The sequence below is a fragment of the Haliotis asinina genome, chromosome 4, assembly GCF_037392515.1.
Source record: "Haliotis asinina isolate JCU_RB_2024 chromosome 4, JCU_Hal_asi_v2, whole genome shotgun sequence".
NCBI lineage: Eukaryota > Metazoa > Mollusca > Gastropoda > Lepetellida > Haliotidae > Haliotis > Haliotis asinina.
The window spans coordinates 81,863,615-81,880,210 of NC_090283.1; the positions used below are offsets into that span (position 1 = coordinate 81,863,615).

Here is a 16,596-nt window from a genome sequence, read left to right on the forward strand (position 1 = left end):
CGTCGGATACTGCTCTAGACACTTCAGGATCGTGTGCGTGCATGCGTGGGTCTGTAGTGAGCGTTGGTCCCTCTCTCCGTTTGTGTCTGTGTGAGTTTGGGTACGTGTGTCTGTGTATGTTTGTCGATGTGTTTGGAGTGGGGGTAGGGGTGGGTGGCTACACGTGTATGCATACAAGAATGTGTTAGTAGGGGGATGGGGGAGGTGAGGGTAGATACTAGATACCGGTTGTTTCCTGTTTGTTTGGCTGTATCCTGTAGATATAACTTTTGTATTGTTGATCGATTTGAGGTGTCGGTTCTCGAAAAGCTGCAACGTTGCCGCCATTAACGGCAATAGACGTTGGGTAAATGGTCGGTAGGACATTGTGTCGGTAGCACATAGCCAGTCATTTAATACAGGAAATACGGTATACCCGTTGTATATCAATTTAAATCCCTTAACATATCTCTATGACCACTGTCTGTCACGAGTCTGGGTTGAACGGAAGCTGACAGGCACATGTATTCACTTCTGCTTGATGTCGGCTAAAACTGAAACTTTAAGGGACGGTACTTATGAACTCATGCACCCCTCATATTTTTGCCTTGGATGCTTTCATACCGAAAGTTGATAAGTAAAAATGCAATACCTCTGCAAAACAAACACATATTCGGGTTTATCGGAAATGTCAGTCTCATCATTATTATATAAATCCTGTGTGGCAGCCATGGAGGCCAGAGATGCGATACGTCTTTGGTGGTGGTGCTGTAGTAGTTTGGGTCGTACACCACACTGCCATCTATACATAGCACACCGATGTAACGTTAGTGAAGAGACGGCTTCAGGTCAAGTCAGGTCAGGTGGAAGGTTAAGACCTACAGGGCCACGTGTTCAATGTCTCTCGTGGAAACTGGGAGGCGTATTTCTGTTGTCACCAACACTGGAAATATTGATAAAGTGGCACAAAAGATTAACTAAAAGTGTTAAAAACTGCTGGGACATATTTGAAAGAGGTTTTCTGTCGCTCTTGGTAATCAGTGTCATCAATCACCGGATCGTCTGGCGGAAAGTCGAATATTTACACGTCGCGGGTGGGAAAGTGCCGAGCGTTGTGTTAAACATGGCACAAACAACTCAAACTAAGACTGTACCTGCTTCTGTTCAGTGGTTCAGTGAAGATGCTGTGTATAAGATGCAGTGCACATGGACACGATCCATCAAGAAAACACTCATCTTCGGATCTGTATCCGATTCATGTAGTTTCCATGGCAACAACAAACTGCGAAGAGAATGAACAACGCCAAGCTCGCAGCATCCACCGCCCCCTGCTTTGCACACGGCCCAGAACTCGGGCACATTTACGCACAAAAATAACTCCACCACTTGTTTGGGGCGAGGAGAAGCGCCGAGCAACAGGTTAGTGTTACTTTCTCAACTTTTCTCACCTGCAATAAAATTGTAATGAATATTGAGCATGAAAAGAATATATATTTGACACGTTTCTCATTGCCCCTTTCTTGGTCAGGCTTGTTATGCGATCTGAAATCCGCCATGTAATATTGTCACACATATCATAACTTTGAATATGATATATTTATAGTAAATAAAGGATTCTTCTGACATCGACATCGTATGATGTGCATTAGCTACTTTATTTGTTGCTGTTACTGTTCTGTAAATCATGTTCTTGGTGTTTAGCATGTGTGTCCGCATCGCCGTGGCTGTTACATACACGTCCACACACTCATCATGTGTATATATGTGCTAGGTATATTAGCATACCTCAACATAAGAAAATAATGGTCAAATCAGCATAATTTTGTGCGGAGTGGCACTTTATAGTTCCCAGAAGTATATCAACTGCCGGGAGGGGTGTTTGTCAGCGGTCCAGTACCAGTTGCAACCGCGTAGAACAAATGTGTTGAAGTGTCAAGGTCTTTCTGAGAGCACATCCTCCCGTCCCACTGGAATCAGTTCCCCGTCTGGCCTGTCGTCCAGGGCGTGCTGGCTCTGTGGCGGGACATGTGCTCCAAACAAACATAGTGAGTTATGCCTGGATACAAATATAAACACTGAACGTACAGGCCAGTGAGCAGGACGAGGTGACTTGTACTGTTATAACGGGAGCATGTGTTCCACAATAGCATCACATCAACAGATCCAGTGGTTGTATGTAGGTGGCCGTCAGGTCAAGGTTTGGATACACAAATATCGGCACTCCTGACTACCGCCCACAATCATTGGATAACTCGGGTTATCCATCATCGGGTAACTCAGGTTATCATTCGCCGGATTTATGTGTGAATGCCTGGTCTTTTAAACTTATATTATCCGTCAGAGGGTTGTATAGATACGAGGCCTATTGGGATATTAGGCCTTATATTAGGTCTGTCAGGTGGTCAGTTACCGGACACAGCTGTAAATAATACGCCTCATTACTGAGCATTTCGGGTGTTTATAGTCCTAGGCCAAATGCTAGAAAAGTCCTTATCTTTTAGGATCTCTCAGCAGCAGTAAACGTGTTGTTCAGTTATTAGTATGACACCTCCCACCCGCCAAAAATTCTTGTTGATGTGGAACTAGCAACAGGAGGTATCAGGTTACTAAAACTACCTGGGTTCAGTCCACTGTTGAGACAGTGTCCACATGTTCATAGACAAACTGTTTGAGAATTGATCACATTGTCTGATGGGTCGTGACAAGCACTGGTGTTCAACATGGTCAAGATATGCAGTATGTGTGATAAGGCTGGGTGTATCATATTACCTGGTTTTGATGCTATCTCTACATTTGACCTAGGAGTATTTATAAGGTAAGGATAGCCAATTATTATTCATCTACGAGATTTACAAGGGATCGGAAAGTTTGTACTACAACAGAGGTCTAACAGTCAAGTATTTGATGGAAAGTCGGTGTGGTACAGTGGGGTAGTCGACTGGTTGGAGTGTTCGCCTAACACGCTGACACCAAGGTTCGATGTACCCCATGTGAATTGTTCTCAGCCCATTTCAGCGAAAATCCCAGATGACTTATTGCATATCCACTTTATGGTACAGAGCGATCGGAATAATCAGCGAGAGAGTTGTGCTTGACACTGGTACAATAGGTGGGAACTGACTTGCAAGGCAGCTGAATATCTACATCTCTGAAGAGGCTCTCGCCATGCCTGCATAACGATGACTGAATACATTACCGTGTTGCTATGTGAACTGACATGATGAAGAGGGCTAGATGCAGTGAAATAGGGGAAAATGTACCACTATAATATATGTGTATCGGCACACACGGAACTGTAGGATACAGATGCTACAGATATGTGTATCCACACGGGAATGTACGGTAAACTACCTGTTACTGTCTCTGTCGACAGGTACAATTAAGCTCTGTGAATGGTTTCAATAGTTCCCCATTCTCAGTGTGCGTCTTAATTAGAAGCAGGCCGGGATAAGCTCCGACTGACGTCCGACTGCAGGCGGAACCCGAAGCCCAGTGATTAATGCCTGAGTGAGCACAAGTAGCAACTGATCATTAGAGACTAAACAGTTATTGGTGTGTTTACCCCGGCGAGTAAATACAAACATTTTTCATGCTTGGGGTCAAAGGCATGTTTACTTTCGGAGTTCACGTATATTTGTGAATGGAGGCTATTATTAGCATCACTCGAGTAGTTTCCGATTCAAGGCGAGCAAGCCCATGTTAGTGTTGATCCCTGGTTTACACTGATAAGTTAATTATGATGGCGAGTGTGTGTTAAATGGGTATATTATATCATAACCACAGGTGCGGGCACGCTTTCCTGTACACGTGACAATGATGGGTAAGATTCCTACACGGAGACACTTAATTCTCTGACCGAATTTCAAAAGTGTGTATGTTTTTTATCATCTCTATCACCGTCTGTTGTGTTGAAGACAAATCAGCAACACAGATGGCCCTAGCTGAGACTCTTGTGTATGGTGAAAAGAACTATCGTAATGTTTGGTTCAAAAAGATGGTTGAATTCAACTGTCTGTTTGCAGAATGCCAGTGTCAATACGAAGGAAAAGCAAGTTCCACAGATAGTCAGCTTAATTCCTTTATTGCAATGAGTTCGATTGACGTTTCGGTGTAGGTATCAATGCTATTATCTACAATGTACGTCTCTCAAGGACGTCTGTGCAATATGGTTGTACCAAGAACGGTTGAGTCAACACGACAGGAATAGTAAAGTTATGATTATACACAGATGTTGAACACAAAGATGGAGAGGAACAGTCGAGATATTTATTACTTCGATTTATAACCTGTGGAATTGATGGAAAACGACTTGTTCGAGAAACTGAAACATGACGACATAGAGGTGGAAGGGGATTTACGGTAGTCAATTAGCGTTATTGCAATACCGTCTCGCCATCTCGTTGGCCAGTTGCCGTCTTGTGAAAACATCCACGCTCCGCGGAGCGACTATTTAACATCCATCACACAACCAAATGGATGTCAGCATATCACGTGACCGGGCTTTTCTTTCGTGTGTAAACAAATTGACTTATTCTGAAATAACAGTAGATTGGCCTGACCGAGGCAGTTCAGTGTTCTGTAATACTGCTGTGTACAGCTATATGTTATACGACTGCGAAAGCCTAATACTGACACTTTTGTAACATAAATTATTTCTTTACAAAAGAGGCATTTGTTTCAAGTATTATCTCGAAAATTTTCTCGTTTCAGTGATTTTTTCTCTCTCGTTTCATCGATGTCCTAAAATATTACGAAATGTGAAGTGTTTTCTCATTCGTTTGAGTAATTACTGTCGAATGTTTGAAAAAAAAACTGGAAAGAGCAAGAAAATAAACAAGAAACGGGAAAATTCGTCTTAAATATAGCTCATGCAATCAAAGGGACAGCTTCCGTGTACAAAGTCACTGCAACTGGGAGGCGAGTAATACTCCTTACAACGTAGAGTAGTCTCGTTTCGTCAGGAGTTAAGGAACGTCCTCACATTGAGCCGCACATGGCCTACACATTCTAAACAAAGGGCGATTACTCTGGGGAAATGGGTTTAATGACATATTCTCAACGAATGACAGTAAGGAGCTCTGGCAATTGGTAAAACATGATTACGCAATGTCATTTAGAAAGCGGTCAATACGGGTGCGGCTTCGAATCCCGTACGCTACTCAACCAAAAATGTACTGGAATTTGCATTTTACTAAGAAAGGGTAATCCCAAATATCACATGTGCTACAGTTGGTAAAACACTAGACTGGTTCCCGAATCCTCCACTTGGTTCCATTCAGGTGCGATCGCATGTGCGAAATGGAACCAGTCTACGAAAACACAAGACCTACTAACCATGACGCCATGATATTTGTTATGATGTTTTTGGGTACCTTGTCACCTTAAGTTAGAATGAAAAGAATGGACCAGGATTTATGATGTCATTGAATATTAAAACGCAAGAAGACTTGATTGCTTAACCTTTGCTTATCCATTTAACTTGCATGGTACCAAGTGACAAGACGTGACGTCATGAGTTTCAAAGCGAGGCTGACAACCAGATAACAGAACAAATGGGTTTATTACAGAATATTTATTTTTCTCATAATGATAATATTAACGAAACGCATCTTGCAATAGTTACTTCTCTTTAGGACCGTTTAAAAGTATCGTTTGAAACGTGTGATATTAATTATTACCGAAAGGTTTGATTCCGTTATTCGTCTGGTTTCATGCAATATCTGCTCCTTGTGATGGATGATGCCGAGGTTTGACACACAAACATACCACGTCCCGTGTTTTCCTACAGCAGGATAAAGCCGAGTCATCAGATGATTAGCAAAATTGGCGATCGTAAATGAAGTGCCGATCGCACTCGTAAATAGTCTATTGAAATAGTAAAGAGCCCCTGGAGATAGTTGGGATTCCATGGAAATACATGATGGAGAATGTCACGTCACCCAGCAGCGGCAGTTCCATCCCACAGTCTCCGTGTCAGCAGATGTAAGGTCCGTGTCCGTGTCAGCAGATGTAAGGTCGCTGTACAACATGACACACCTAGTGCTCGGGGACTGGTTACTCTACCAGTAACCTGGATGTACTGTCTGGGGGTGGCTTGGCCACCATGTGCAACATGGTTCACGTTTCCAGTAGAAATACCGGCTCTGCTGCACGTATCGCATTCCTCTTCTAATATCAACACAATCATCTTAAAACAAACAGCATCACTACATTGCTCGGCTATGATCGCAGCAGAAGTAACTACAGCTTCGCATTAAACAAGCATGAAACATGGTACATTGCCGGAGGATGGAAACTTGCTATATGGCGGAAGTCGTTATGTAGAAACACGCATGAGGATAGGTTGTGTGATTCCGGCAGGTCTTGCTTTGTAATAATGTGCTGAAGGGTGGATGACTGAATGTAGCTTTACGCCAGGCAGTGTTTAGTTTGTACCACGGGAAGTAGAAGGTGTTATCATGGTTGGATGGGTTGGCCTGTGGTTGATACCACGACACCAGTGTACGATGACACACAGCCAGGTAGCTCTGACATCGTAATGACCTGATCCCCATATTCCCGCTTCCCTAACAACTGCACCGTGGCATAGTGGCCAGATTGTTGCCAGGACAAGTGAAGGTCGGTTGACCTTCACCTAGCTTCGTCAGAGGAAACACCTCACACGCATGTTACTTGTTGTTTCCCTGCCTGGTGATTCACAATTTCGGGGTATCTGTGTTGATTTTCAACGCGTTAAAAAACAATTGATATTGTTGTCATTGCTAACCATGGTTCAAATCTATATTGTTATTTACACTGCGTGTTTACTTACACTGCGCTCCATTTACAAGGTGTGTGCACAGAGATATAACTGAATACGAAGTTGAGCAGGTGCCACCTCCCCCACCCGTGTCTCACAAGGAAGCTCGTGTTTGCCTTGATCAGCTGATTAGCTATTACGAGTGTGACAGTGAGAACCTTGAACTGTTACTTAAAGTAAAGCCCTCTCGCTTTTCTACACAGCCAGTGCAAAAGGCTATGACTGATTTCTTCAAGCGAGCATGAACAGGTATGAGACATTGTAATTTTTGTATGCACTGATTTTTATTTATGTGTATCAATAACGATTATGTCTGATGCCGACTATGTTCGTTTCTTTGTACGTTTCTTTCTGCATTTGGCCCGTGATTCAGATATCCGAAAATTCGCTTATCCGGACGATTTCAATAAATACACAGGCGTTCGGATAAACGGGGCACGACTGTATAATGAGTCAATGAGTTCGTGTGCAGTTAATGCCGTGTCGAGTATACAACGCAAGCTGTCTCTGTGGCGCTGGAATGTGTCATCCTACCGAGGACCTAGTTGTATTGCTAGTACACCTGAGATATATACCACGAGCAACAATGTGCCCTAGGAGAAACATGGTCAGGAATCTGGAGTAGGAGTACAGTCTGGATAGGAGTTGAACTGATAAATGTGGTTACCCATCCAACTACATACTGCAACCGACCTTGCTTAACCTACCCGAGTGATACCCTTACACTGTGAAAAGTACTTGGTTACAGTCCTAACTGACTGCCGGAAGTGCAATGATATGGCGCACACAGTGTTAATCAAGGGCACCCCAGGGCAAACACATTGCACGGATACACCGCGGTGACATTGATACAACACGAAAAACACATCAGCTCTCAGTCGTTCTGGAACACGCAACTTTCAGACATTATCTGCTGGATGAAGATGACTTTGTGACTGCTGTGTTGCAGCTACTGCTTCAGCGACAACTACCGCCCCTACGCCCCCTCCCCTTCCGTCAGTACAACCACTACTACATGCATAACAGTGTGTTATTTGTCTTTTCAGAATGGGGTCCGTTACATTCCAGCTAGTCGTGCTGTGTGTCATCACGCTGTACTCGCAAGGTAAGCAATAATCAAGAGACACTTCCCAGTATTGTCAGAAACTCTGCTGAAAGCACAGCCCAGACTGAGATACCGTTAACATGCGTACGCGCATGTGTGTGATGCATGGCGACACTTAATGTTTGGGAAAGGTTGAGTGTATCATGCGTCCTTCCTGACAAATCAGTGCGTCACAAACACACGTGTAGGTGAAGTGTAACATCACTAATCTCGGGCACATCTTCAGTTTCATCACTGATGAGTGGAATATGAAAACATCGTCAGCATATTTTCTTTACATCTTTGTGAAAGCTTTACTTGAATGATATAACCCAATTTAACAGCTCTGTGGCAAACGTAGCATGAAACTGTAGGGATGTCAGACGACTAAACGGGCATTTGAGGGACGGCGGTGAATCTCCAGGCCAGGACAATGACCGGGGCGGGGCAAATGGGGCCAGACGGCATTATAGTCGCTGCTCGCTAAAGCCTCGATAGGTTTCTCCAGATCAATGTGTACACCTAGCTCCTTGTGGTGGTCCCCAATATCACCCCGCTCATGAGTCCATCCCCCGGCCGCTCACGTTCCCTCTCTCAATCACGTTCCCTCTCTCAATCATGTTCCCTCTCTCAATCACGTTCCCTCTCTCAATCATGGTCCCTCTCTCAATCATGTTCCCTCTCTCAATCATGTTCCCTCTCTGTTCCAGTGGAGAGCGAATCAGCGGAGCTGTACGCTCTGGGAAATAGGTTCTTCGACTGGCGCATGAGCGAACGGCCTCTCCAGGCCACCAAGAGGAACATCTACAACTACAACGATGACCTAGAGGTCCTGACCCTGGACAAACTGAAGGACAATAAGGTAAGGAGAGGGCGACAGGGCAAATCAGACCCTGGCGTAAACACCCAGATACACTCAGAAGGATTATGATGAGTCTTTGATGAGTAGATTCTATGGTCACTCATCTAAACACACATCAGATCGTCTGCAGTGTGGGGCAAACAGGCCTCTCTACTGTATTATGAAACATCACTTCATATCTGTAGATAAGCCCCATTGCACTGCTGCACACATCACATGCTTGATAACATTGGTAGATTCTGCAGCGAAAAGTAATACAAAAGTTGCTCATCCATATATGTCAGTGTCATCCTTACTTAGTACTCCAACTGCTAAATTGTTTTCAAAGACGTTAGAGAAAGTGACCTTAGACGCAATGTGGGCGAGACAACCAATCACCTCACACATATGGTGGTGGGGCTTGACGTAGCATACTACATGGCGGGTATATGGCGACGTGTTTGTCCGTACGTGCGTATGCTTGCTGTTACCGCGCTAGTGAATACAACTACGGTTATTATAGTGTGAGCTCACCAAGCTAGACCTTGGATACCCGTGTGGACACACGTACTCTACACTGTACACTATTCCCGAGCCGATTAGACCCAATGTCCTACCTTAATGCCGAGCGTCAGACAAGTTCACAATAAATAGCATATGTTAACGTCTTAAAGATAGGCGGGGCCGTGGTTTTCACCCACACGTATCTGAGCACTCGCACTCACTATTTCACTGTGAGGTTGTTTCCCGTAGCCCAAATCATCAACAACGAGGTTGCCTTGTCTTACTCTAACAGACCAATCATACCCCCAGGCCGTAGCTGACGACATGATGACGCAACTGAAAAATATCTCCTTTGAGGATTTGGAGGAAGCGGACATGACGTCGTACAGCATCCTGTACGACATGCTCAACACCTTCATCGAAGGATACGCCTTCCTAAAGTAGGTTTGCTGCATCCAATGTTCAATGATATTTTTAATTATTGATGTATAACAGACATTATATTCTTTGGTGCCAAATTGATCATGAAATGAGAACATATTTGGCAAATATTCCGTTGGCTTCTTTCAAACCTAAGTTTGGGTTTCATGTGTACGTATTGTATGTGTAATTTCGTGATATGTAATGCGTAGTACGTCATGCCTTAGATCAAGTCTTTCTTCCCTGAGCGTGCAATGAAAGCCATGTGACGTTGGGAAACCCATTAAGAATCCCTGCTTTCGGCCTCCATAGACCTGCGTCATGCGCATTTTTACACTTACTGAGCGTCTGCAAATTCATGCGCTACGGATTATGCACCACGCATCACGCATCACGCATGCATGGAAATCGCTATTACTATTTTAGTATAAAGTGTTGTATACGCATCACGCGTGGAAATCCGACTAGAAACAGTTACCATCAGTACACGTGTTTATGTGCTACCAAAAGATGCTCTGCAAGCAATAAGATTACGGTTTTCTTTTCTAAATCGACTTAACGATTGCAGTTTAATGTAAGACGTAATGGCAGTCTATGCAGGTTTTGCTCACGCAGTGACTCTTGGTATTATGAAGAATAGAACTGATCTTCACCAACTCATGCTTAGTCAGCTCGCTGACGTGTTTGACACGTCATCGTATCCCAATTGCGTAGATCGATGCTAATGACATTGATCACTGGATTGTCGGGCCCATACTGCCGCCATATAGCTGGAATATTTCTTAGTTTTGATGTTGTATCCCAGTTGTGTAGATCGATGGTCTGAGTATCCACTTCTGTGTTGTCTGGTCCAGGGGAGAATAGTCGACGGCCATGTTGCCGAAATATTGCTGAGTGTGGCACAAAATACGTAAACTTACAAATATTGACATGTAAACATAATACATGATTCAAAACCGCCAGTGACCCGTGTCACGGGCAACTTCCCTACAACTGAAATACAGCTGTTTCAGACACCTGAAATATACTGAACAGTGGGAGATACGTAAGTTTCGAAAATGTGAAATTTCAAGAAGCGTTCACATATATGTCTTCTATTTAAACACTTGGCAAAAAGCCAGGGCTGTGTTTCTTTTGATGTTCCGTATACGTTTTAAAGCGGCGATAAGCTCACTCACTCGCTCACTCACTCCCTAGCTCACTCACTGTTTGTAGCTATAGTCTGAACCCAGTGAACTTCATGGAGGGAATACAGAGGAATCCCCTCGCGTTCGTCAATATGATGCCGTTCAACACGGTCGGGGACTTCGAAAACTACATCGCCCGGCTCCGACTACTTCCTCAGCAGGTAAGTACCATGTCGTCGGTAGAGACGTCACAAACACAGTTCATCGGTAGAGACGTCACAAACACAGTTCGTCGGTAGAGACGTCACAAAAACAGTTCATCGGTAGAGACGTCACAAACACAGTTTTACTAACAAATGAATGTGAAACGTTTTGACGTGCTTCTTGTCACATGTAACGCTCCTGTAACATATCTGCTACACACGTCGTTATCATAGAGATGTTCAGGTTAGTATCCCAGCATCACGTTGTGCGTTATCCCGACTAGATATTGATGTGTACATGTATGTTCTATGTGTGATGTATATAGGATTAATGACTTATACATTTATCTGTGTCCTCATCTACCCTAACGCGCCACTGTCATTTACCTCAACCTCGCCGTTTATTAGGAATTGTTTAGATTCAGGAGGCGTCTACCACATATTCACGGGTTATGTTGTTGTTGTTTCAAGTTGAAGCAGATGGAGTCGCTGATGTTGGAGGCGATCAGAAGGAACACGACGTTGCACAAAGTCTCAGTGGTAAGTAGCTGCATCTCTCTCCTCCCTGTGTCATCAACAATACTGTCTGCTGTACTACACTACCCCCCACCCCTTCCCACCTCCCCAGCATCATCGTCATCAGCACCACATCGTCGTCATCCTCACACATCACATTGCATCGTCATCGTCGTCATCATCATCCACATCTGATCATCACATCAGCGTCATCCCCGCCACATCACATCGCATTACCATTGTCATCTACATCACCATCGTCGTCATCCCCGCCACATCACATCGCATTACCATTGTCATCTACATCACCATCGTCGTCATCCCCGCCACATCACATCGCATTACCATTGTCATCTACATCACCATCGTCGTCATCCCCGCCACATCACATCGCATTACCATTGTCATCTACAACGCCATCGTCGTCATCCCCGCCACATCACATCGCATTACCATTGTCATCTACATCACCATCGTCGTCATCCCCGCCACATCACATCGCATTACCATTGTCATCTACAACGCCATCGTCGTCATCCCCGCCACAATCACATCGTCGTCATCCCCGCCACATCACATCGTCGTCATCCCCGCCACATCACATCGTCGTCATCCCCGCCACATCACATCGCATTACCATTGTCATCTACAACACCATCGTCGTCATCCCCGCCACATCACATCGTCGTCATCCCCGCCACATCACATCGTCGTCATCCCCGCCACATCACATCGCATTACCATTGTCATCTACAACACCATCGTCGTCATCCCCGCCACAATCACATCGTCGTCATCCCCGCCACACCATCGTGATCACATTACATCATCATGCTAGTTGTCGATGACAGGTCACTAAATGTTTGACGTGCTCTATTCTTCATGCAAAGGATTTTGGCTTATAGTTAGCAGTAATAATGATAAATTGATTAATCTTTCTACAGTATTAATATTAAATGTAATATTTCATCAGTATTATATTCTGTGTTTGTGTAGAGTCGGCTAGAGCGTCAGATTGAGCTCCTGTCTGTCGGTGACGTCACCAAGTCGGTGTTCTTCTTGCCCTTCATTACGCTGAAAGACTCCAGCATCCCGGGGGAGCAGTGGTAGGTGAAGAAATGTTCTTGCCATCCGTACTTCCTCGGGGAGCAGGGGAGGAGAAGGAGGGGGGAGGAGGAGAGAGGGTGGGGGGGTGACATTGTTCCCAGAAATTTATGCTGATCGGAGCCAATAATATGATTGTCATAGCCATGCGTCGAACGCCAGGATGTAATATGCTTCCATTATATCCCGTGTTAAGAGCCAGCCTTTTAGAAAAAAAAATCATCCCGTAACTTCTCTAACGAGTAAACCTGTAACGGATAACAGTGAACGGGTATGAGCTTGAACGTCTCCCTGTCGGCAGGTAGGAATACCATTGTCGTTCTTGCCAAACCTGCATCAGTACCAAACGATACAGAATTTGTGGACATACCTTTGACACTACATATGGGTGTGCCACGATTCCTGATGTAAAATCATACAGATTTCTATATTGTCATATTAACAGTGACTTATGACAACTCACCACAAATCATGTTATCTTTTCGCATTTAAAATGGGTTAACATAAAATAATGCACAATAACTATCCCCTACAAGCATAACATGCTACAACGTTGTTTTGGTAATATTTCAAACTTAACGCCACTGTAAAACAAAAGCTTACAACACTATTATACTGATTCGATACACATACGCACGAATTAAACAGTGACACCCCACGAGAAATCAAGCCTCAAACCAAACCAAGAATCGCAGCGCCGCGCCGCGCCACGCCATGCCACGCCATACTACACCACACACAACCATACTACACCACATCACACACAGCCACACCACAGAAACACTACATCACACACAGCCACATCACATCACACACAGTTTCACCATACCACACACAGCCACAGTCACATCACATCACACTCAGCCACACCTCAGTTACACCACATCACATGCAGCCACACCAGGTCACACCTCAGCCACACCACACGCAGTTACGCCGCGCCATACACCGAGCGTTAAGTAACGCCACACACGACTGCGTCACGCCATACACCGAGCGTTAAGTAACGCCACACACGGCTGCGCAGGGCCATACACCGAGTGTTAAGTAACGCCACACACGGCTGCGCCACGCCATACACCGAGTGTTAAGTAACGCCACACACGGCTGCGCAGGGCCATACACCGAGTGTTAAGTAACGCCACACACAGATGAGCCGCACCACACTGTGACACCCCACGACAAATCAAGCTACAAACCAAACCAAGCACCACCGCGCCACGCCACGCCACGCCACGCCACATGCAGCCATACTACACCGCATCACACACAACCACACCAAAGGAACACCACATCACACACAGCCACACCACGCCACGTGTCAGCCACGCTACAGCCACACCACATACAGCCGCTCTGTACACCGAGCATTCAGTCACGTCACATACACGAAGCGTTAAGTCGCACCACGCAAAGCTGCCCCCTGTCCGTCCTGGTCCGAGTAGAATATTTAGCTGACTCAACACGCCTGTGTTCTGATAGCGATTGTGTAACATTAGTGTATAGACAGTGTTATTCCTCGTATCGCAGCCAGCTTGAATCCCGACCAGCATGGGGGAGGTATCTACTATCTACACCGCCTGCATATGGGAAAATATGTTGTTAGGAATAGAATCCAAGCACAACTCAAAAACAAAAATGAAACTAGCATCGTATCTTCAAGTAGCAACACGGTGTATTTACATTCAAGCTACATGTCATGTTTTTAACTGTCTTTAAATGATACACACCAGCATCAACTGTATCAATTCCATACCTGACACTTGTGCTCCATTTTCCACTGCAGATTCCAGAAACAGGTAAAACTTCGTGATTTGTGAAACTCTCCTCCACCTCCTACTCCCCCCACCCCGCCACTCCCAATCCCTTTTACCTCCATAACAAAGGCACCTCTCCCTCCCACCTGGACCAGCAAGACAGGTGTACCTACACTTACCCGGAGTAAGCAAAACTTTTCACAGATAATATATATATACATACATTAACTTCGGGTTAAAGATGGCATGAAGTGAGGGCAGTAGTTGGGGTGCGAACATTTTCTATAATTTTGTTACGTTCGAATGAGTTGCTCCTCATTAGTTCCGAGGTTCCGAGGTAAAAGAGTATCTTATCTCACAAACAGTTCAATATCAACACCAACGACGCTTTGCTTTTCTCTAGCAACACGGATGGAAAATTTGATAGGGCATTTATTCACTCACCATGTATTTATTTTGTGGAATGGTTTCATCTTTGTGTTGACATGATGGGCTGGGTTGAATTTCGTCGATATGTCCCTGGCAAAACTTCATGCAATTGCCGTCCAAAAGAGGTAAAACTCTAAATACTTATATACTGGTCATCTCCTTGTCTCATAACATAAACCAAACAACATTGCATAAAACACGATCAGAAGGGCTTATATTATGTTACAAATCAACAGTTTAGATTCACTAGTGTAAATGTAGCCACTTAAGTCAATCAACTGTTCTAAACTAGATCTAACAGATCAACTAGGTGTAATATTCAATACTGTTTATAGGTACTGTTTACACCTGAACTGATGTAATGTAAGACAAATCCGTAACCTTGAAAATATTATCATCATAGGGTCAGTAAATTATGAAACTCGGTGAAAATTGGCGAAACTTTACACTAAAACTCAGCTGTTCACATGCACGATATTTGCACATTTTCCATCAATTTTATACATGATCCTCGTGTAGGTTATCCACATAAGGTTTGAAGCTGGTTCCCCCAAGTTGATGTAACCAGATACGTATATATATAACATATAGTGAGTGTTTTAAGTGCGTCTAAACTTTTGATAGGCAGTATATTTCACCGCTACAGCATCCAGTCGAACAACCCTAAATGATGCAATTACCTTGACAACGGTCCGTGGTGCGAGGAACAGAACGCAGTATACAATTAGAGATGTACCGTGCCAGTGGTTCAGTGTGCAGCTAATGTTATTACCTCGTGGACTGTTCTAGAGTTGTGTGTGAACACCGCACACTATGCATCAGCGGTGCAGACAGACATGGTGGTGCAGAAAGTAGAGCCATGGTTTATCTTGGCACCCCCCACGTTTATAACTGAACACAAAGTTAGACGTTTTCGTGGATGTTCCATTGTTTTGAGGTAGATGAAGGAGGGTAATTGGACAGGATGGCCTTGAACTGGAACACAGGGGTGACATTCTCTGTGACTTATCTCATACCTGCAGCTAGTAGGTATCGGACCTCAATCGTCGTTTCATCGTCTATTAAGTTTGGTATTCTGCCAGTAAGTGGTCTCAGGGCAGAGTTACCATGTTTCGTTAGTGCTGTCGTGTTGTCTATTGCTGTTTCTGGGTTGATGTTGATGGCTCGAGCTCTGTCATCACTGGCAACGATGAAAGAGTTGTATTTCAAAACGGCAGACTATAACAAAGAACTAATACATGTGTATTTCTGCTGCTTCTCGGCTCTCATGTCCGCGCTACCTGGGCGCTCGTTGGTCTGTCCAAGTTTTTGTTGCGCTGATTACTGCTTACTGACGTGCGATTGATTTGGGAAGTGGTTGGTGCAGCGACTGAACGAGACTGGGCTAGTGATTGCGCTAGTGATTAGATTAGTGATTGAATCAGTGATGGGGCGAGCTATTGGGTCAGTGACGGGGCGAGCTATTGGGTCAGTGACGGGGCGACTGGTCGAATCAGTGATGGGGCGTGTGGTTGGGTCAGTGTTTGGGCGAGTGATTGGGTTGGTGAATGGAGGTATCGGCTTAGTGAATGGGGGAATGATTGTAGTTTGTCACTCATAGGGAGACCGATATTCAACCATTTACAGCTTCAGTCATCCACCCTTCAACAGTTCAAGGGAGTTACCAATGTTCCGGTACGAAAGTCAAGGGGAGGCAACTCAGTAGGCCCTGACTTACCTAGGCCAAAGTTACACAACACCTAATGCTTTCTAATATATTTCTGTAGTTACGTTATATCGTTTCTAAAACCACTCAGGCTGTCAGAAACCATTCCATGTACGCATAGGTACAGT

The 16,596-nt window shown here is 44.6% G+C and overlaps 1 protein-coding gene across 1 annotated transcript in view; it reads left to right on the forward strand.

The window, feature by feature from the left end:
* The first annotated feature begins 1,371 nt into the window (after positions 1–1,371).
* Positions 1,372–16,596, forward strand: part of LOC137281990 (uncharacterized) — a 31,532-nt gene continuing 16,307 nt past the window's right edge. Inside the window, exons 1-7 of the mRNA XM_067813745.1 lie at positions 1,372–1,398; positions 7,825–7,883; positions 8,573–8,724; positions 9,517–9,647; positions 10,843–10,975; positions 11,429–11,497; positions 12,470–12,579. Of these exons, the coding sequence (XP_067669846.1) occupies positions 7,826–7,883; positions 8,573–8,724; positions 9,517–9,647; positions 10,843–10,975; positions 11,429–11,497; positions 12,470–12,579 (653 nt within the window). The 5' untranslated portion in view covers positions 1,372–1,398; position 7,825. The remainder of the gene's footprint in view (positions 1,399–7,824; positions 7,884–8,572; positions 8,725–9,516; positions 9,648–10,842; positions 10,976–11,428; positions 11,498–12,469; positions 12,580–16,596) is intronic.